We start from the raw sequence: 22,504 nt of genomic DNA, 5'->3' as shown, positions 1-22,504 counted from the left end.
TAACAAATATAAAAATATTTCCCAGCTGAATATTATAGATACTTTCGTTACAAAAAGATTAAATTAAACATATATATATATATATATATATATATATATATATATATATATATATATATATATATATATATATATATATGTTTTAAATTTATGTAAACATATTTTCTTTTTACTCCGTGCTAAAAAAGAATGATATTTTTTTCATATTTGGAAACAATTTACCTTTATGCAATGATTTATAGTTACATAAAATATATTTGCCTCATTTTACACTATTCAAAAGTTTTTCATTTTTTCTTAAACTCCGTATCTAATTAAATAGTTCACATAAATTAAAACGGAGGGAGTATATATTTCACCCCAAAAAGAAACACTAGTATCCAAGTTTTTTGTTACATTAATCTTTCATTGACTAATAAAGAGGTTAAGAGACTAATAGCCTGTTTGGTCAAGCCGCAAAAATCGGCTTATTTTGAGAAGTGTTTTTTCTCAAAAGTACTTTTGGTGAGAAGCAGTGTGTTTGACTAATTAATTTGAAAAGCATTAGCGAAATTAGTGTTTGACAACTTTTAAAAATTACTTTTGAGTGTATTTTTCTCAACAAAAAAAATCAAAAAAGTAGTTTTGAAGATAAGCTACTTTTTCTACTTCTTCAAAGCTGCTTGTGCTTCTCTTCAAAAATACTTTTTTTCTTTCAAAAGTTTGGCGAAACACCTTAATTTTTAGAAAAAAATACTTTCGACTTAAAGAAAATGTACGTTTGGCCCCAAAAAAGCTTAGCCGATCAGGCTATAAACATCAACATTGACCTACTTAGCCAAATTAATATATAGTAATTAATAATGACAGTGTTTGGTTTATATCAAATGTTGACTGGATTAAAATAATAGCATACGCCGACAAATCGAAAAGGACGGCTGAAGATCACCATAGGGTTTAGCGGGCGTGTGGACATAAAAATTGTAAAATTTCAAAATATGGTGAAATTTTTTTTAAGTGAAAATAGTATTTAAAATTTTAAATTTTATTTGGATATAAATATAATTTTAGATTGTTTTTAAAGTTTTGTAAGTGATTTGAATAAAAAATTTTAGTGGATAATTTATAACACAAGCTATGATCAAATCGTTTTTATTAAAATTTTAATTAATTAATTAGTGTAAAAAGTGTGTCTAGCGACTGGTTGACTAGGAATTTTCTATTTTATATTTTAGCATAGCAGATTAGCAGTTATACAGAACTGAGCTAAAATAAAAATAAAACAAAGAAGAAAACATATTGAATCAATTTTTTTTTTGGATGATATTCTTTTTTATTACGTACCCCTTTTAGCAAACCCACAAATTAGTTTATGAAACAAATTAAACAACAATTAATAATGAATACAAAGCTCACAATTTAGGTTATCCAATTTAATACCCAGAAACATATTGCATGAACTCTGTGTCCAACTCAAGACCTTTCATTGTTTCCGGTGACAAAACCACCTCTAAATCAACGCTTCCTCCTCCTTCTCTCCCCGGAAACGCCGATATCTTCCCGTCAAACTTGTTCGCCCGCCCGCTCCGAATAGCAACGGGTCTGCCCCACCCGAAATCATTGTCATACATTGGAAATCTCGGCGAACTCCCCATTGTTAGCATAGCTCCGTCGAAATTCCCTAGCGGAAAACACCGTGGATCCTTCTCCCAATCCTCTACATACTTCCTTACCATAACATTATCGTGTGCCTTCACATTCTTGTTCAATTGTTCCGCACACCAACGCAAATCGTGTGATAAAACGTCTCCAGCTGATGTGTATGTTGGAATGCTCTGAATTGCGTTGCCGAAATATAACGGATCAAGTTTCGGCTGGAGACGGTGACGACAGTTTACAGCCATTCGAAACGTCGTCATTTTGGAAGCTGGGAATTTTCTCGCACGTGTCACTGCTCGCCATAGCAATGCGCAAAGCGATTGAAATGATGAAATCTCAGCCGTTGAGATTACAGCCGCCTTTTCTGTCCGCGAACATTGTATCAAGGGATCGTTGCTCTGTTTGGCCATTAATTCAACAATGTTAATTTCTTCGTCGAAATTCGATTTCTGATTGTTCGTCTTTGATTTGAGTCTTTGAATTGATTCCCTGCTGAAACTGAATATCCTCTCCCTCAATGGGGCGTCAGCGTCAAAGGTGACTGTGGGTCCATTAGCTGGGAGTTTTAGTACGGCATTTGAGATCAAAATTGAATTACGGTTGAAATTCGGCTGCTTCGTAATCCTTTTCACACCTCTACTATCCTCAGCAAAGGTATTAAAAAAGTTCCAAAATGAGGTGCCGTCAATGACGGAGTGGTTGACGGCGCAGCCAATGAAGACGCCGTCAGCTAATTCGGTCACTTGAACAGCAAGAAGAGGCCTAAAATGACCTTGATAACTCACTGTACGATCAAAAGGGAAGAACTCTTTAACATGATCAAGAACATCAATTGAGCCAATAACATCGCGAATGAAAATATCAGTAGCAGTGGCGTGTTCAAAATCAACACCAGCATCGTTGCAAGAAATGTAGACGTAACCATCTTGGTCAGTCAATAGACGACCGGCCAAAGGAGGGAAGTGAGTGAGTGTTTGAGAAAGACTGAGCTTGAGAAGCGAAATGAGGTGAGCGATGGAAAAAGGAGGACGAGTAAAGAGACAACCTTTTTGAATATAGTGAACAGAGAGCATAGGCAGGTCAGAAACAGAGAGTTTGAGGTCAGGAATAGATGATTTTTGAGAGGGAAAAATGGTACATTTCTTGATCAAAGTTACAGCTCCAGAAGCTGCTGTTAACATTGTGGAACAAGGCATTGTTAATTAATTTGCAGTTTGAGTTGGATTAAGGAGTGATGTGTGAAGGCTGAGGATGAAGTGAGAATAAGAAGAAGGGGTTTATATAGGGAGTGAATGGGGACTTGGATTCATGCATTTGAGGTGGCAGTTGCTGTATTGATATGTGTTGGCAAGTTTGAAACATGGGGGAGTTGACCTAAGCGTTCAATTTTTTTATTTTGATTATGATTTGGGGGACTGCTATTTCAAAGATATGACTGGCTGGCACGTGTCCAACAATTTCTTGACATAAACTTAAATTCTAAGATTGTCAACTTGTTGTTGGACCTCAAAATTAAACAATGAAAGTAACAAAAATAGAATGGAACAAGTATTATAATACTGATTCCTCCATCTCCGTTTACGTGAACTTATTTAGACGAGCACGAACTTTAAAAAAAGGAAAAAAATTATATGATCTTATAATATTGTTGCCTAAATTCATCAATTAAGTAAAAATAAAAATTTTAAAATCAATTTTTTTTTTTTTAGATATTTAAAGATATCTTTCTTTTCTAAACAAGCTAAAAAGAATATAGTGTTACCTCAAACATAGGAGAATATGTAATAAAAGCAACACTACATTTGCAGAGAGAACTATCATTAGTCTACTTAGCAATTATAACAATAACATAAACTATCGCACAAGTGAGATTTGGGAGAGGTAATATATACTTAAATCTCACTCATGTTTTGGGAAGGGAAAGGAGTTGTTCCGAATAAACTTTTGACTCAAGAAAAATATAGTCACAACATAATTAAAAAAATATAATATAATAATAAAAACGAAGCAGTAACACCAACATAACAATGATCTACTCAGCAACAAAAAAATTATTTGCATTGCTGTGAGAGATACAGAAAGAGTCAATGAGACAAATTCCTAATAATAATCCATAATTAAGCGCCGTCTTTTAGCGTTCTGTACGTGACCTGTCATTCTCCTTAGGATTAGAAAACTCAGTTTAGAATCTCCTCATTCCTAAAATACGTAACATTAATCAGAATACTTCTGCATATCCAAACTGTCCCCAATCCCATTTTTTAATTAATTAATCCCACTATTAATTTAATACTTGACCTTAGCTTCTAAATTAATTTGCTGACTGAAAAGTCAGCCTATTAATGTCAAGAATGATCCTTAAAACCGTCTTTTTGATTGGTCGGTGTATGCTATTATTTTAAACCAAATACATAATACAGTAGTATCTCATAATACTATATGATGTATTATTTAATGGTTTGACTATGTTTTACCACTTGAATCTATGCTGTCTTTTCATTAATTAGTAGCAACAAATTAAATTAGCAAAAATCTTAGACCTTACTGGCTTTCCAGCTTCCACGTGAACGACAGCTTACGAACAATTGTGAATAATTTAATTATTAAAAGTCACAAATTATTGTTTGGACTATGCAATTAATCTTACTGTACTACTAAAGTTGAAGCAACAAACATATTGCCTTAGGATGTTAAAAATGCATAATTTTTAATGTACACTGAATGAGCTGAACTATGTACATTTCACTTAGTGAAGTTCCTTCATGTATTAGGACCCCTTTTCATCCTTCTCAGAAATTAAATAGAATTTCTGCAGAAAAAATGACACGAGCTTTAATATATCAAGGGTATATGTCACAGTAAATCGCCACTCATACTTCATTTTATGGGATTTCCTAAGCTAAAATAGAAAATTTGGAAGATTTATAGTAATAAAAGCATAGCATTCATGTTGTATTGTTACATACAATATGGTTTCTATAAGGATTATTTGATTATAAATCCGTATAACAAAATAAAGATATCAATAGGTAGATCCATGTTAAATCTCTAGTCGTTTTCCTTTGTTCCACATCTGATTTCTGTGTAATTCCAATATGCTTTCTTTTTATTTGTAAATTCTTCTGTAAGTTCCGCCTTTATCAAGAAAATCAAATTTGAAGCAATTAAGGTCAACGATAAGTAGGTGAATATGACAAATTTGTCACCTAATAAAGATAGTTTTTTTGTGCGAATTGTAAACTGAGCTAAATTTAAGAAAATTTTGCATATTAAACATACTATTTTATATTTGAAAAAGAAACTTTCGATCCTGCTCCCGTCAAAGCTACTGTCCATTTTCTGTGACTAACTATATTTCTAAAGATAAATACAGCAATCCAACAAACTGGAAGAAGTTATTTCTAGCTTAATTTCTTGAAAGACAGTTACAAAATGCTGGAAACTTACTGCATTCTAACGCGTATGTCAAGTATTCAGTATCTCGCACTACAAGTTGTCCGTCTAGTTCAAAGATCCCCCCCCCCCCCCCCAAACCAAACATCTATAATGAGGATTGATCGCGTTGTGAAAAGTCAGACCAAACAGTCACCCGGACAAAAATCTGGCCTTGCATTACAAGAGCACGAAAGGATAATCAATCACAGGATCTGAGCAGCAGTGTTTAACTTTTCTGCAAAGCTGAGTTGAGTTCTCGTGAGGCTTGCCAAATACAACAAAAGCAATTGGTCCTACAAGTAAAGATTAAATCAGGGTAAGAAAACAGACCCAATATTAAGCTTCATTAAATATCATGATAACCAGCCGCAAGCATATTTTAGGACGCTACTAACAAAATTATTAGGTATGCATGCTATGGAGATCTCGCTTGTTTTCTTATTATCTTGTTGTCGTTACTGCGTTGCTACTGCTTTTTTTTTCACCTTTCCTTGAGCCAAGGGTCTATCCAAAACCGTCTCTCTACCCTCAAGGTAGGGGTAAGGTCTGCGTATACACTACCCTCCCTAGACCTCAACTTGTGAGATTATACTGGATTGTTTGTTGTTGCATGCCATGGAAATCACCAAAAAGGGGAAGGGAAGCAACGGCATAAACATACAAAGGGGAAAATGCTACCTGAAGACCATCATTCACAAGCTTATCAAAGGCTTGGGGTGAGAGTTTAGGAATGGCAGCCACAGTATCAGCTATAAATCTTCCGGTTCTGTTATCCTGGGGTAGACGTCCTTCCTACCAAGGCAAACCAATATGAGAACTTAAAGATGAAAAACACAGAAACTTACTAAATTCAATTATGGAAAAGTTCCTGTTACCACAACATCATCAACATATTTGTAGACATCATCAATAAGAGCAAGTAATCGCTGCATTGATGCTTCCATTCCTTCGAGATCATTCGGAAGTTTGTCTACGGTTGTTTTCTTGAGCTTATCAACTGCATCAAGGGGAAAAAGAATGTCCTAGTAAGAATTTTCATCGCGAATAGGAAATAAAGACTATTGCTCAAACCAAAAAGAATATATAACCAGACTCTACTTTACGACTTAAAATCATTAACATATGGCTACTATTGCACCATATCCTTAAGATAATTAGCTACTTGTTTACGTGAAAGTTACCAGACCAACTATTATTGTTGTTATGAGAATTACCACCAGCAGTTCACAATTACATATCGTCCAACCACACTTCCATCCAAGCTGACCAATGCACATGGACATAGCTAAGTCAATATGCAGTAAAATAGGGCCTATCCTATTTGGTATGGAAGGTAAGTAGAGACATACATCCAACCCTTTCAGCTTCAACCATGCGCAGGTCCAATGGAATTTCCTGAAATTGGGCAGCAAGTGGCTGATCTCCGAGAGACAAATGCACAGAGACAAAGCCTTTTATTGAAGCTTCACCATTTTGAAATCCAGTATCAACGGTCAGATGTATAGGATTAGAAGTTTCTCTAGAATAAAACTCTTGGATCAAAGCACTACCACCAGAGACTCCAAAACCAGTAGAAAACCTGGAAAATTCAAGACAAGTATTCACAATTGCGTCAGCTAGTAACCCATGTATTTGAATGTTGAATACTACACAAAATTGGAGGTCCATAAGTAACCAACCAAAATAGAGTGGATGTAGTGGATGTTCAAGGAAAAAGAACCTGGAAAAGTCGAAAAGATGCCCCGTGTTTTATAATATATATAAAAGGAGGTACAAAGTATTGTATCTTGACAAATGCAGCCACTAGTTCATGGTTTCTACATGCAAAATATTACTCCCTCTGTCCCAATTTATGTGGTCGAGTTCGACTTTCGAGAGTCAACCGAGTTTTTTTTTACTATATTTTTTCATATGCCTTTTAGATATTTTGAGTTGCTAATTATTGTGACTTAAAGTACTTTTTACGTAGTTTCCAAATATATAAATCTATACTATATTAAAAGCACGAAGGCACTTAGCGAAATATCGTTCGTCTTTTTTGCCCGTTTAAAAATAGAGTTCACACTAGACAAAATAGTCATTTAATTATCTTCCTAATATTTAGGAATTTTAATTCAACTAAAATTTTACTAATTAAATCTTTCCTTATTTAAACTATGTGAGAAATCCTAATGTTTTAGGACTTTATATTCCATTATGATTTTAGCTTATATAATAATTACGAAGCATGGACAATAAATATATGGTAAGTTTGAATTATCATAAAAAACTATTATCTCACTCATAGACGAGATTTCATAGGTAAACACTTACTTTTTACCAAGAATATTTTATAATCTTAACATTAATATATTCACAATCTCAAGGACAAAATCAAATACAACCCTCTACTTAACCGTAATAATATTTTTATTATCAATTTAGTAATAGGAAAAAAATTAATGTTTAACAATTATGATGCTATTTCATATTGGACAATCTTATAATTTAATTATTATTTTTAATATTTAGGACTGATTATTAAATTTTTCTTATTTGAAATATGTAGGAAGTCCTAAAATTTAGGACTTTAAAATGAATCAAGATTTTACCTTACTTAAATATTTTCCTTATTCCAACTATATAACATAATTATAACTTCGTCATATCACTTTTCCTAAAATTTGATGCCTTAAATTAACTAAAATTTATTTTATTAAAATTTTCATTATTTACAAAAGCTATAAATTCCACACAAAGTTAGAAAAAGCAACAAGTTCGTGCCAGTTTCAATACAAAGTACTCTTATAAAGGTGTACTTGTTTAAATATAGTACTTATTATTATTTAAATATTAAGTAATAATACATGAAGCAATCCGCCAGTTTCTCAATCAAAATATTATTGATATGAAGAAATCTCATCACATTGATATGTAGCTTTAGTTTTGATAATTATAAAAGTACCCTTATTTGTCAATTTCTTCCAAAACAATGAACTTAAAATATTCAAGCATATATACTTGATAGTACAAAAAACAATCAATTTACCTTTTTTTTACTGCATACATATTAGAAAAATACTTATTAGAAGGTAAATGTAAAACATATTATCAACATTAATATTATTTTAGTGATCACAAAGTATGTGGCTATACGACTGATTAGCCCCACTCGATAAGAAAAATTGCTATACCGAAAAATCATTATGAAGTTGAAGGCTATTAAAATCACCTCGTATCGTCTCGACTAAAAAGCAAGCTGAATGTAATCAAATTAAACAACCAAAAAAAAATTATTTACATATAGGAGATTCGTTTTAAGTTTTTATGGGAGTCATGTAGCGTTCATTATTCTTATTAATCAAGACTGGGAGCCATCAAATTCTTTGGCTTCAGAATTGAATCGAGACAGTGAAAATAAAAGGGGTATAACGCAAACAAATCTTTTAAATATTCTATTAATTATATTGTTATTAAAAAGTTTATTCTCATTAATATTGATACACGCGCAACACGCGTACACTAATACTAGTTTTGTTTAAACAAACTTGAAGATTCTATGTCCGAATTTAAGGTCAAAATTGAGAAATTTGACTCTCAAAATCCGAGCTACGCCACATAATTTGGGACAGAGGGAGTAGTAGATGGTACTACTAAGCTATGAAGGCTCAAATCAGTTTATACTATTAAGGAAACATTTGATACAAAAGAATGCTGTCAGTTAAATCAAATGATCTCTCTATTTCATACTTTTCATTCTCTTACAATGTCATCCACCTATTTAACATCTCCCAAGCACTCTATACAGCAAAATGCATTACCCGCCATAACATAAGAAGGCATAAGCATATGGAGAATTACCATCCAACAATCACTTCCTTTGGATTCACCTTCTGATGAGATGACAACATGTTATGATGGTAATCAATATCCAGTGCAACCTTTAAAAGAACGTATGCCAAAAATTTCAGCGAAAGCAATAAAATAAAAACACATTTACAACAAAGGTCTATCACAAATCGGGATATCTTTCAAGAATCATGGAGTTAAGAATACCATCACGAGAGAAGAAACAACAACAACGACCCAGTAAAATCCCACTAAGTGGGATCTGGGGAGGGTAGTGTGTACGCAGACCTTACCCCTACCCCGATAGGGCAGAGGTTGTTTCTGATAGACCATTGGCTCAGGAAGATGGAAATAAAACAAGAAAACAAGAAAAGACAATTCATCAGTAACGTCAACATAACCATAGAAATAATGACAGCATCCTAAAAACCATAAAATAGATGACATGCAATAACAATAACCCGCAACTAAGGTCCAGAGCTATGGAAAACAGTAAGGTTAGAGTGAACTCTACATTAACCACAAGCCGTCTAGGACCAACCTACTCAAACTCGCTTCACCCCCGGAATGGAGAAGGAGAAGCTCGACAACCACTCTATCATACAACCCTAATGCTCGACCTCCAGACCTTCCTATCAAGGGCCATGTCCTCGGAAATCTGCAATCGTGCTATGTCATGCCTGATCACCTCTCCCCAATACTTCTTAGGCCGTCCTCTACCTCTTCTCATACCCCCTAAAGCCAGCAGCTCACACCTCTTCACCGAAGCATCCAGGCTTCTCCTCCGCACGTGCCCGAACCATCTGAGTCTCGCTTCCCGCATCTTGTCATCCACAGAGCCCACACCCACCTTCTCCCGAATATCTTCATTCATAATCTTATCTATCCTAGTGTGCCCGCACATCTACCTGAATATCCTCATCTCAGCTACCTTCATCTTCTGAATATGAGAGTTCTTAACTGGCCAGCACTCAGCCTCATACAACATGGTCGATCTAACCACCGCCCTATAAAACTTACCTTTGAGTATCGGTGGCACTTTCTTGTCACATAAGACTCCAGATGCTAGCCTCCATTTCGTCCACCCCACTCCTATGCGGTGAGTGACGTCCTCGTCAATCTCTCCATCCCTTGAATAACTGACCCAAGGTACTTGAAACTACCTCTCTTGGGGATGACCTGTGATCCAAGCCTCACATCCATGCCTACTTCTCTCGACTCGGCGCTAAACTTGCACTCTAGGTACTCTGTCTTAGTCCTGCTCAATTTAAAACCCTTAGACTCGAGAGTCTGTCTCCAAACCTCCAACCTCTCATTAACACCATCCCGCGTCGAGAGAAGAAACATCAATTTGGCAAAATAAAATGGATTGGAAAAACAGCAAAACAGAGAATAGCCTCTCTTTTTATATGTTCTTCCTTTATTTGTTTGCCTTTGTGAGACAACAAAAATACTACTCCATTATCTATGTTGAAGTATGAGGTTCTGAAGCGACAAAATAAAATTCAAAGTCACACACACTACGTAACAAGTTCAATAAATTGGTACATAGCATAACTAGAATGTATCTATATTTATACAAAATGGATTCCTTTCTTATAGTATTTTCAGTGCATTTCCATGGTTCACACACATTTTATTACGTACAAACACAATGTGCACCCTAATCAACTATCATCTGTACATATTAACAATAAATTAGCAATTTAAGTAACATATAATGTTCTCTAAGTCCGAAGATTTACTCAAAATTGCTCAAAGAGACTTAAACCCTAAATTCAGCTCTTCTTAGACTATTTTGGGCCCAAAAAGGGTCTAACTTTAGCAAAACAAAATAGGAAAAATGACTAAATTTGACAGAATCAGTAATTATGAGAAGCAAAACCTGATCTTGAGACTCGCTGTGAGGAACGGCATAAGAATTGCGAATGTCAACAGTGCCGTCAGGCAATACAGAGCCGAGAAGAGTGCCAATGACCCGCTCGGCTTGGTCAGGTCGTCTTACGTAGCAATCGCAAATGTTGAAAATGACCAAAGGTTGAACCCTAGCTGATAAACTCGCTGAAGATGGTGAAAATTGCAACACAGTTTGATCGCTGGATGCCATTTTGTTTAGCTGTTCTTCGTATGTGAGTGAGCAAAAATTGAAGAAGTGGGCGAAATTGCTAGGGATTTGCTCGAGTCGAAACTCGAAAGTGAGAGGAGACTGAGTGGGCTTTGTTCTGTGCCATGGGCTTTTTTCTCTGAACTAAAAATCGGGCGATGTGCACAAACAGCCGTTTTTAGGACCCATATTTAATGAATAGCCAAATTTACAAAATTCTTAAAGTCTAGCCTATTCATAACCAAACTCCAAACTACGGGGTTTGAAGCTTCAATCGCGGGTCTGAAGTTACCTAAGCCATTGATCTTTGGCTAGAAAAGTAAATACTTAGAGCTTGAGAAGCTTCTGGTCCAGTAGAGGGGCTTTAGCATCTATATCCGATTTTGGGGTCACAATTGAACTTATATCCACTTTGCAAAAAAAATTGTAAGCCTACACACTTTATAATCAACTTCAGACTTATCGGGTCTGAAGTTAAAAAAAAATTAGCCTGAAGTGAAAAAATTGTATTTCATATGCACTTAAGGCCAAATAGGTCCGAAGTGCAAACAATGATTTTATGCACTTAAGGCCAAATAAAATCAGTGTTACTCAAGGAAGAAGAAGAAGAAGAAAAAGAAGAAGCTGGAGGAGGAGGAAAAGGCCTCAAGTTGCTTAAATAATGGGTACAAGTTAAAAATAATTTAAAAGTGAGTACATGTTAAATGGGGACGACTAAATATGGCGCCCGTGCAATTTTGGGGCATTTGCATCTATACCTGCTTTTTGGGTCACGTTTTAACTCGTGTCCGCTTTGCAAAAAAGAATTGCAAGCGTACCCACTTTTTCGCGTAACTTCAGTATACGGGGCTGAAGTAGCAAAGGCAATCACGCAAAACTTCAGCATTCTAGTAGACGGGCCTGAAGTAGCAAGTGTGTTGAACCAAGTGTGCTGAAGTTTTTGTTTGTAATTGCTGAACTTAAGCATAGTAGCTGAAGTTTTGTTCTCTATTTGCTGAAATTTTTGTTTGTAATTGCTGAACTTAAGCATAGTAGCTGAAGTTTTGTTCTCTATTTGCTAAAGTTTTTGTTTGTAACTGCACTAAATAAGTTGAAATTTTTTTGTTCTGGATTCTTTAGTTTTGTCATTAAGCTTTTTCAAAAGCTTCAGTAGAAGATGCTTAAGTTATTTAGTTCATTTATAAAAACTTCAGCACTATATAAGCTTAAGTTTTTTTGTCCTGGATAAGCTTTTTCAAAAACTTAAGCAGAAGATGCTGAAGTTATTTAGTTCATTTGTAAAAACTTCAACACTAAATAAGCTGAAGTTTTTTTTGTCCTGGATTCATTAGTTTTGTCATAAAGCTTTTTCAAAAACTTCACCAGAAGATGCTAAAGTTATTTAGTTCATTTGTAAAAATTTCAGCACTATATAAGCTGAAGTTTTTGAAAAAATCTTTCTAACATACTATATAAATAATCAGATTGCCAACAGTATCTAAATCATAAATTTCGGAAACAATAAACGTGAAAAGAACAGAATTATCGTGAAAAGAATCACTAAGTGTGGCCTTAAACTTCCCGTACGTGGAAATATTTACAAATTATTGTCTACTAACTTACGTAATTATTTATAATTTATTTTTAAATAATCTAATAAATATACTTATGGCAATCATCCCATGAACTGAAGATTCATAGTAGCACCAACAACAGCAGAAGAAAGAAGAAAGAAGAAGAAGAAGAAGAAGAAGAAGAAGAAGAAGAAGAAGAAGAAGAAGAAGAGAAGGAGAAAGAGAGCTGAAATTGTTTAAAAAGTGGGTACAAGTTAAAACTTTTTTAAAAAATGGGTATAGGTTAAATGGAGGCGACCAAATAAGGCGCCCCGTGCAATTTTTACTCTAGTAGGTCTGTAAAAAAATTCAGATCTACTACTTCAAGTCTGAAAATTTAGCCCGTAGCATATTAACTTTGAGCCGAAACTTCTAAGGACTAAGGTAATAGGAACCCATACAGTTAAAGTCATAATAGACAAAGGCGAACTACTTTGACGGAGGGTTTATGTATTTTTCTTTCTTAATAGAACGTTCACGCGCTATAATAATGCTTTACTATAATCTGAAACTAATTTTTCATATTATATTATAATATATATTTTCTATAATAGTATTGTTTATAATAATTAAAAAATATCACAACAAATAAAATTATTATAAAAAGGTTTAATTACAATAAGAAATCGAGCGAACCACACTCAAAGGTATTTGCACCTACAGATAAAAGAATGATCGATTAAAATAACTTTTATCGAAAAATTATAAGTTGTTATAAAATAAAGACGGTAAAGTAAATACAAGTATAGAGAGAAACAGATATATTATTCGAATTCAAACTGATGTACATAATAAACTGAAATCTCTTCTATTTATAGAAGAACGGAAGTTGTTGTGTAAGCTGCTACTGTAAGCTGTTGTGTAAGCTGCTACTATAAGCTGCTACTATACCAGATATGGATAATCTTCTACTGAGAGTAATGTTTATCCATAACGAAATACTAAAAGGATAAGCTCATTGTACCAGGTATAGATAATCTTCTACTGGGGTAATGTTTATCAATAACGGAGTACTGAAAGAATAAGCTCATTGTACCCAGTATGGATAATCTTTTATCGAGGGTAATATTTATCCATAACGGATTATCGAAAGGATAAGCTTATTATACCCAGTATGGATAATCTTCTACCGGGGGTAATATTTATCCATATCGGGTACCGAATTGATAAGCTTCTTTAGAAGGCTTATTTTCAATAGAGTACTAAATTGATAAACATATTTACGGCGGAGTCCCATATGGATAAGCTTCTTCGAGAAGCTTATTTACAACGGAGTACTAAATGAACATTCATAATATAATATATTTATAACACTCCCACTTGGATGTTCGTTAAAAGATAATGTATCTCATTAAAACCTTATTAGGGAAAAATATATGGGAAAAAAATCATAGTGAAGGAAAAAGAGTACACATATTTAGTAATACACATTGCTAGGTGCCTCATTAAAAACCTTATAAGAAAAACCCTGTGGGAAAAAACTTTAGTAAGAAAAAAATAGTGCATCGCGTATTTTACTCCCCTTGATGAAAACCTTGTTTCAAATATTTGAGCCTCCGCATTCTAATCTTGTATCTGCAAAACCAATACGATATGCACCACCTATATATGCATAACAATTACATTGAGATAGAGTATTTTCAGGACCAAGGAGTTCATCGTCCTCTTCTAGAGGTCGGAACGGATTTTTATTCACTTCAAGTGATCGAACACCTATTGATATACTTAATGTGTGTGCTTTGTCCATGAAAAAGCGTTTAGGGCCCTTTATGTATAGACAAATTGATGGATAAAGATCTCGTCTGCTAAATATTCAATTTGCAGACCAAAGACAAATTTTTATTTTTCCAAGATCTTTCATCCCAAATTCTTTCTTAAGATATTCAATTGTCTTTTGAAGCTCTTCTGGAGTTCCAACAAATTTTATGTCATCAACATAAACATCAAGTATAACAAATTCTGATGACATTTTCTTTATAAAAATACATGGACAAATAACATCATTTATGTAATCTTCTTTCACCAAATATTTACTGAGGCGATTATATATCACACACACACTAATTGCTTTAAACCGTACAAAGATCTTTATAATTTTATCGAGTACATTTCTTAAGACTTTGAATTATATGCTTCAAGTATTTTCAATCCTTCAAGGATCTTCATATAGATTTAATCAAATAAGTCATATAGGTTAAGACTTGTATCTAAATGGTATGACATCTTCAAGTGTCTGGACTGCTGGTCCGATCCTCACAATCTTTTACAATATTGTATCAAATATATCGTCGACGATCATTTTGTGTCAGTTCCTAAGCGACATAACTTGTTGAGATCTCATCACTTTCTTTATTTTTAGGTACCTGAACTTCTTCGTGGGCTCTTCTAAAGCTTATTTCCTCCTTATTATGATCATTAGCTCCTACCATTTTTCAAGAATTGTTACCTTTGGAACCGATTGGTCTACCACGCTTCATGCATACAATAAACTTTATCCTTCAGGGACTTTAATTTTAATAGGAGCATTTGTAGCTGAAATATGATATTAAAGTTTGGATCAGCAAATGCTTTTGGCATTTGACTTGAATTATATTCTAAGTGAGGATCATATTAATGATAATTCGATTCATATAGCATATTTTTCCATCCCTCAAATGTTAGAAAAATTAATATATATCCCCAATGTTTTTTGGGAAACATATCTTTGTGTATTGTGGTAGAGAGATTAATCATATACCACACATCAAAAGATAGTAAAAATATTTGATTTCTGATCCTAAACCAATTGTGAGGGGAGGACTTTATCATATATTGTTGGTCTGATGCATACAAGTGTTGTTGTATGCAATTTAGAATATCTTAGACCAACACATGAAACTTTGTTCTCATAAGCAATAGTTTAGCCATTAGTAGGAGGTATTCAATGCTAAAGCAGCTTGGATATAAACCAACGTTATCAAGATGAACTGTCTTGATTTCATAATCTAAAAGTTATGCTTTTAATTGAGAAAAGCAATCTCAAATGCTAAACTGCAGGTTGACAATAAACATACATGTAAACATCTTATATATGCATCTATAAGTGGTTCACATGACAGGTGAATGGGCCCATATTCACCTTTTATATATTTCAGAATCAGAAGTCTTAATCCCAACTTTAGTTGGTATAATCAATTTATTATGAGAACAAGCAACACAGGAGAATTCTTGAAGAATCTTCTAGTTCTTCAATATATGCTTATCTGAATTCTTAAATAGCTCATTCAAAAATGGCAAATGAAAACTTCAAGTTTATCATGGCATGTGCTATCTCTTAGTAGACTTCTGATTTACTATGCCATAAACTTTTGCATTAGTAAACTTCTGGTTTACCGTGACTGCTTTTGCATTAGTAAACTTCTGATTTACTATGATACATGATATAATATAAATTGAAGAATAAGGCGGATAACTTCTCACATACATATTATTTTATCCCCTATGATTGTGGAAACATGAAAATTTTCAATCTTCCAGTCATTTGTAGTCTCAATATGATAGTCATTTGTATTAGTAAACTTCAGGTTTAATACAACATATGTTTTGACCATAATCATATAATATGAATGACATATTTGTATATAAGATCTTCGAGAGCCTTCATTTATTATCCACAATCTAAAATTTATCGGACACCACTAGTGTCATGTATCTTCTAGGCAAACAGTTAGCTCTTTAGGAGTTGTTGATACATTTTGTACTATCAAATATTGCTCATACACTTATGGTATTATGAGAGAAAATCACAATCAAATAAACAATGTAAAACAATTGTTTAAGCACAAGAAAACTCTTCTTCATAATATTTTCCTACTTCATGAGGCAATTTCAATTGTGTTACTTCTTGAGAAGCAAATTCAAAATACGAAATATTGAGTATATATTCTCTTAATTATATTACCTCTTCTGGAGGTGAATTGTAATATATTCACATCAAGAGCACATTCATATTTACCAGATTTATTAATATTGTCACATTCACTTTAGGGAATGAATTAATATTATCAAAAGTTTTCATCATTCAGGAAATCGAACATAATTATCTGAATGCGCATTAATCACATCAAATTGTGATGCCTCAACCTCTTTTAAAATATTTACTACTTCAGGAGAAAATCGAGGCGTGCATTTAATATAGAGAATATTTATGTAGCTTATCTTCAATTATAACCATAGAAAGCCTAAATTATCACTTCTGGTGATCATAAGCATATACCACTTCTGGCGGTTAACAAAATTTAATTACAATGAGATATACGAAATATAACCACTTCTAGTGGTTATATATTTCTTGCAAACTCTGCTAGAGTTTAAGTTGATCTAATAATGTTATCCATATTCTTCAAAATGACATAAATAAGATATACTATAGTAAACATCATTATCAAATCATAATTTTTCTTTATGTACAACAATTACATAACCATACCATGATTAAAATTTCTTCCCCGACCACGGTCATGACCATGACTGGGGCCACGACCTCTTCCACGTCTAGCTTGGTGGAAGTTCGTCTCATTCACTTCAGGGAATAGACAAGAACCAGTAGGTCGGCTTTCATGGTTTTTCATTAATAGCCCATTATGTGCTCGGCTATAAGAAGATGTGAGATAAGTTCATAATACCTTTTAAATCTCATCTCTCGATATTGCTGCTGCAAGAGCATATTCGAGGCATGAAAAGTGGTGAAAGTTTTCTCCAACATATCATGATCAATAATATTATCACCACTTAATTTCAATTGGGAAATAATTCTGAACATAGCAGAATTATATTCACTTATAGATTTAAAATCTTGTAGGCTTAGATGAGTCCAATCATAACGTGTCTGTGGAAGAACGACCATCTTCAGGTGGTCATATCTATCTTTCAAATTATTCATAGTATGACTGGATCTTTAATAGTGAAATATTCTATTTTCAGGCCCTCATCAAGATGATGGCGTAGGAATATCATTGCTTTGGCACGGTTTTGGTTTGATGCTTAGTTTTTATCCTTGATGGTGTCTGCTAGACCCATCGCATCAAGATGAATTTCAGCATCAAACACCCAAGACATGTAGCTTTTGCCCCCCGATATATCCAGGGCTACAAATTCAAGTTTAGAAAGATCTCACATTATATAGAAAAAGAAAGTTCGTACCTCAGATACTTTCAAAGTATTTGCTCGAGATGACAGAGTCTCGTGGTGATAACGTGTTATAAAATAAAGACTGTAAAGTAAAGACAAGTATAGAGAGAAACAAATATATTATTCGAATTCAAACTGATGTACATAATGAACTGAAATTTCTTCTATTTATAGAAGAAAAGAAGCTGCTGTGTCAGCTGCTACTGTAAGCTGTTGTGTATGCCGTTACTATACCAGATATGGATAATCTTCTACTGAGAGTAATGCTTATCCATAACGGAATACTAAAAGGATAAGCTCATTGTACCAAGTATAGATAATCTTCTACTGTGGTAATGTTTATCCATAACGGAGCACTGAAAGAATAAGCTTATTGTACCCGGTATGAATAATATTCTACCGTGGATAATGTTTATCCATAACGGAGTATCGAAAGGATAAACTTATTATACCCGGTATAAATAATCTTCTATCGGGGTAATATTTATCCATAACTGGGTACCGAAGTAATAAGCTTCTTCAGGAGACTTATTTCCAATAGAGTACTAAATTGATAAACATATTTACGGCGGAGTCCCATATGAATAAGCTTCTTTAGGAGGCTTATTTCCAATAGAGTACTAAATTGATAAACATATTTACGGCGAAGTCCCATATGAATAAGCTTCTTCAGAGGCTTATTTACAACGGAAATATAATATATTTATAACATAAGTCAAATATTACTTTATAAAAAATAAAAAGCATTACTTTATACAAATGTAATAAATTTTGAACACCTAACACATAATTGAAACAGGTGAGTGGTGACCCAGCGGCCAACGGTGAAGGATGTCAAAATGCCATAAGAGGCGTAAGTTATCTTTTGAAGAAAAAAAAAAAGGAACTTTTCGCCATTGCTCAGCAGGCGCAACTCGCCAGAGCCACTCGAGTCTCGCCGTCGCCGGACTCTGTGAAGCTAGTTCGATTCTCCGGCAGTCTCCGTTGAGGTTCGATTCTATTCTCTCTTTAGGTAGAGATTATACGTTCATCTTGTCTTTCGTAGAGAACCTCACAGTAATATATATTCAATTTGATCCTTTACTTGTTCGCCACAAAATAGAGGAAGTGCCTTTACTGTTGTAATTAACTATTTGTTGCACTTGGAACCATTGGCTTTTCAAGTACAGCTCAACTCTACTTCTTTACTGCTCTAAATATCCACCATAGTTATAAATAAGCTGGTAATTAATTAACAACTAACCCAGGAAATACACCTATCTGAAGTCTTACGAGTTTGATTTGTGGGTGAAATGTGCTTTTACTTTCTTTTTCCTTTTGGTTATCGAACGATATCCTATAAATCAGTTAATTGATAAATGTTGATGGTTCAATAAGAAACTGGTTTATTGTTAGAGAAAAGGAATTGAGAGCTTGATAAACATTATGCGCTTTATAAGTTATTTCAGTTCGAAGTTTCAATGAACTTGGAGAAACATTATCATAAAGTACCAAAAAACAACAACATACCCAGTAAAACCCACTAGTGGGGTCTGGAGAGTGGAGTGTACGCAGACCTTGCCCCTACCCCGAAAAAGGTAGAGAGACTGTTTCCGGGAGACTCTTGGCTCAACATGAGAGACAATAATATCAGAAAAGAAACAAGAGAAAAGGCATGTAACAACAAAAGATGCCAGAAAGAAAATAACAACAACGAATAAGTGAAAGGACAATAGCACAAAACTACGCAAAACAACAATGTGAACACAACATAGACCGTTAACAAACCTAAACAAAACTCTATCAGACTACCCGGTACAAAGAGAGAAGAACTCTCGACTACCCCCTAGCCTACCACCCTAATGCTCGACCTCCACATGTTCCTATCAAGAGTCATGTCCTCGAAAATCTGAAGCCGCGTCATGTCTTGCCTGCTCACCTCGCCCCAATACTTCTTAGGCCGCCCTCTGCCTCTTCTCATACCTGGCAAAGCAACCGCTCACACCTCCTAACCGGTGCATCTAGGCTTCTCCTCCGCACGTGTCCGAACCATCTAAACCGCGCTTCCCGCATCTTGTCGTCCACGGGAGCCACACCCACCTTCTCCCGAATATCTTCATAAAGTACCAAAAACAAGTTCGCAATTGCCACTGCATCCATTGAAAGAGCCTTTTTTAAGATGAAGTTATCAAGAATGCCTTGCACAACCGAATGGATAAATAGATTTTTAGACGGTTGTGTAGTGCTTTATGTAAAAAGAAAACCATTTAGTGCTATTTCCAATAAGTCTCATAAATATATTCCAGGAGATAAAACCTCGTTGAGCATACTTGTAAAACATATTTGAATTATGCTTTCACTAGTAGATTTTCCTTTGTTGATTTATATTGTTAGTTCTATTACAAGTGTTTTACGACTTAGCAAAATATTACGCAGTTTGATTTAAAATTGTCAGTGCACCCATTCATCGAAGAAATTTTGTATTTACTTCCTCAAAGTTTGAACCACCTTAGCGAAATTCCTGACTTCGCCACTGTTTGCACCTGCTACTATCAGATATCAATTGCTTCAATGGAGTGTGCTCTTGCATGTTCTGCTTCAGCGACAATTGCACTAGTCCGCTGCCGCCAAATGCGATGGGGAAAGACACGTTCACCTAAGTTACCCATGATTTGGAGCAGTTCGTGGTGTTCTGGTAGCTCAAAGAGGAATAGATCACTGCGCACTGTTGCCTTGAGCGCCACCGCAGGATTCGGAAGTACCATGGAAGCTCCTGCTGCAGCTGATGCTCCACGTCTTAATTATATTTGGCCTGATAACAAGCGGCCAAGGGTCTGCATAGTAGGTGGTGGATTTGGAGGTCTTTATACAGCATTGAGGTTAGAATCACTTGTTTGGCCTGATGGCAAGAAACCACAGGTAGTCCTCATAGACCAGTCAGAACGTTTCGTTTTTAAGCCAATGTTGTATGAACTTCTCTCTGGAGAAGTTGAGACATGGGAAATTGCTCCACAGTTCTCAGACTTGCTTGCCAATACAGATGTGCGGTTCCTCAAAGACAGGGTAAAATGCCTATATCCATGTGACCATTTAGGAACTAATGCACCTACAGCAGGGACTGTTCATCTCGAAAGCGGTCTCCTAATAGAATATGACTGGTTGGTCCTTGCTATAGGAGCTGAGGCCAAACTTGATATCGTACCAGGTGCCGCAGACTATGCCTTGCCATTTTATACCCTAGATGATGCTCTTAGGGTTGATAAAAAGCTAAAGGAATTAGAGCGCAAGAACTTTGGTAAGGACTCTGCAGTACGAGTAGCAGTGGTTGGATGTGGTTATGGTGGAGTTGAGTTAGCTGCCACGATATCAGAAAGGTTGAAAGAAAAGGGTATTGTACAAGCAATTAATGTTGAAAAGACAGTCTTGCCAAATGCTCCGGCAGGAAATAGGGAAGCAGCACTAAAAGTACTTTTGTCTAGGAAAGTTCAACTTCTACTTGGTTATTTTGTCCGATGCATAAAAAAGGAAGTTGAGTCTCAGACCTCTGATGCTGAATCTAAGAGCATGGACTCAGCAGCTGATCATTCTGAAAGCATAATACTTGAATTGCAGCCTGCTGAAAGGGGCTTAGAGGGTCAGATCATAACGGCAGATATAGTTTTATGGACTATTGGATCTAAGCCACTACTTCCTGAGTTGGAACCTAGTGATAAACCTTACGACATTCCTCTGAACGCTAGGGGACAAGCAGAAACTGATGAAACTCTTCGTGTCAAGGGTCATCCTCGTATATTTGCTGTTGGTGACTCTTCTGCTTTAAGGGACGAAAATGGGAAGGTGCTACCGGCTACTGCACAAGTTGCTTTCCAGCAAGCAGATTTTGCTGGTTGGAATTTGTGGGCCGCAATTAATGACCGTCCACTGTTGCCTTTTAGGTATCAAAATTTAGGTGAGATGATGACTCTTGGCAGGCATGACGCTGCTGTTTCACCAAGCTTCACCGATGGGCTGACCTTAGAAGGTTTTGTTGGTCATACTGCAAGAAAAGTAGCCTATTTGATCAGATTACCAACTGATCAGCACCGCGTGAAAGTAGGAATCAGTTGGTTACTGAAGTCCACTGTGGATTCGGTTGCAACAGTACAGACAATGCTCGCGAAAGCTCAATCAGGATCTTAGATCAAGGTGTTCCGGGTTAGGATCATAATTTTAGAAATTCTGTATAGTATTGTTGATAAAACTGTTGTAAGTTGAACGGGCAATCTAATCAAGATGTTAAATTATGTAGTTACTTCTTGAGATCATTTAGTATTGAAAAAATTGATCATAAATTAAAAATATTTTTTACAGTTGTTATCCTGAGTTGAGCTTAAAGAAAGATGTGATGATTCATATAGCCATAGCCGACCTTAACTTGTCGGGACTGAGGCGTAGTTGTTGTTGTTTAGTTGTTTACTGTTGGTACTTTGAAAAGCCACAAAATTGAAAAGGTAAGCCATATAAAAAGATGAAAATACAATACTATTGTTATAGACTTCACAAGATTGATAAGAGAGATAAATCCACTACTATATATAGACCTCACAAAATTGATACAAAATGGCAAACTCCTAGCCATAGGCTTCACCAGACAACCAGAGAAGTTATGCTCTTTCCATATAACTTGAACTTTTTCTTTCTTCCGTTTCCTGAAGAGTTTAACTACTATACACTGACAGTGTAATACTTACACTATCAAGTCATCTAAAAGATAACTACT

The 22,504-nt window shown here is 34.9% G+C and overlaps 3 protein-coding genes across 3 annotated transcripts; 1 reads left to right on the top strand and 2 right to left on the bottom strand.

Annotated features, from left to right (window-relative positions):
* Positions 1-1,306: 1,306 nt before the first annotated feature.
* Positions 1,307-2,871, bottom strand: LOC104238620 (uncharacterized acetyltransferase At3g50280-like). Its single transcript, XM_070147200.1, has one exon. The coding sequence runs from the start codon at positions 2,832-2,834 to the stop codon at positions 1,413-1,415; it is 1,422 nt and encodes a 473-aa protein (XP_070003301.1). The 5' UTR covers positions 2,835-2,871; the 3' UTR covers positions 1,307-1,412.
* A 2,153-nt stretch (positions 2,872-5,024) lies between these two features.
* LOC104238613 (eukaryotic translation initiation factor 3 subunit F-like) lies at positions 5,025-11,103 on the bottom strand. Its single transcript, XM_009793021.2, has 6 exons — positions 10,787-11,103; positions 8,914-8,993; positions 6,423-6,652; positions 5,949-6,070; positions 5,752-5,865; positions 5,025-5,366 (listed from the first exon to the last, which is right to left on the bottom strand). The coding sequence occupies exons 1-6, from the start codon at positions 11,006-11,008 to the stop codon at positions 5,277-5,279; spliced, it is 858 nt and encodes a 285-aa protein (XP_009791323.1). The 5' UTR covers positions 11,009-11,103; the 3' UTR covers positions 5,025-5,276.
* A 7,536-nt stretch (positions 11,104-18,639) lies between these two features.
* On the top strand, positions 18,640-22,107 carry LOC104238606 (alternative NAD(P)H-ubiquinone oxidoreductase C1, chloroplastic/mitochondrial). The gene is made up of 2 exons (XM_009793010.2): positions 18,640-18,755; positions 20,302-22,107. The coding sequence occupies exon 2, from the start codon at positions 20,317-20,319 to the stop codon at positions 21,922-21,924; it is 1,608 nt and encodes a 535-aa protein (XP_009791312.1). The 5' UTR covers positions 18,640-18,755; positions 20,302-20,316; the 3' UTR covers positions 21,925-22,107.
* The last annotated feature ends 397 nt before the right edge of the window (positions 22,108-22,504 follow it).

Source organism: Nicotiana sylvestris, chromosome 5 (assembly GCF_000393655.2).
Source record: "Nicotiana sylvestris chromosome 5, ASM39365v2, whole genome shotgun sequence".
Classification (NCBI taxonomy): Eukaryota; Viridiplantae; Streptophyta; class Magnoliopsida; order Solanales; family Solanaceae; genus Nicotiana; species Nicotiana sylvestris.
This window is presented reverse-complemented; position numbering and strand designations above follow the sequence as displayed.

Excerpts from the sequence above, each read along its gene's own strand:
- LOC104238620 (XM_070147200.1), bottom strand. The coding sequence starts at position 2,834 with ATGCCTTGTTCCACAATGTTAACAGCAGCTTCTGGAGCTGTAACTTTG.
- LOC104238613 (XM_009793021.2), bottom strand. The coding sequence starts at position 11,008 with ATGGCATCCAGCGATCAAACTGTGTTGCAATTTTCACCATCTTCAGCG. Across the intron at positions 8,994-10,786 it reads ACAGCGAGTCTCAAGATCAG|GTTGCACTGGATATTGATTA; the intron begins GTTTTGCTTCTC and ends GTTCTTTTAAAG. Across the intron at positions 6,071-6,422 it reads TGAAGCTGAAAGGGTTGGAT|TTGATAAGCTCAAGAAAACA; the intron begins GTATGTCTCTAC and ends CCCTTGATGCAG.
- LOC104238606 (XM_009793010.2), top strand. The coding sequence starts at position 20,317 with ATGGAGTGTGCTCTTGCATGTTCTGCTTCAGCGACAATTGCACTAGTC.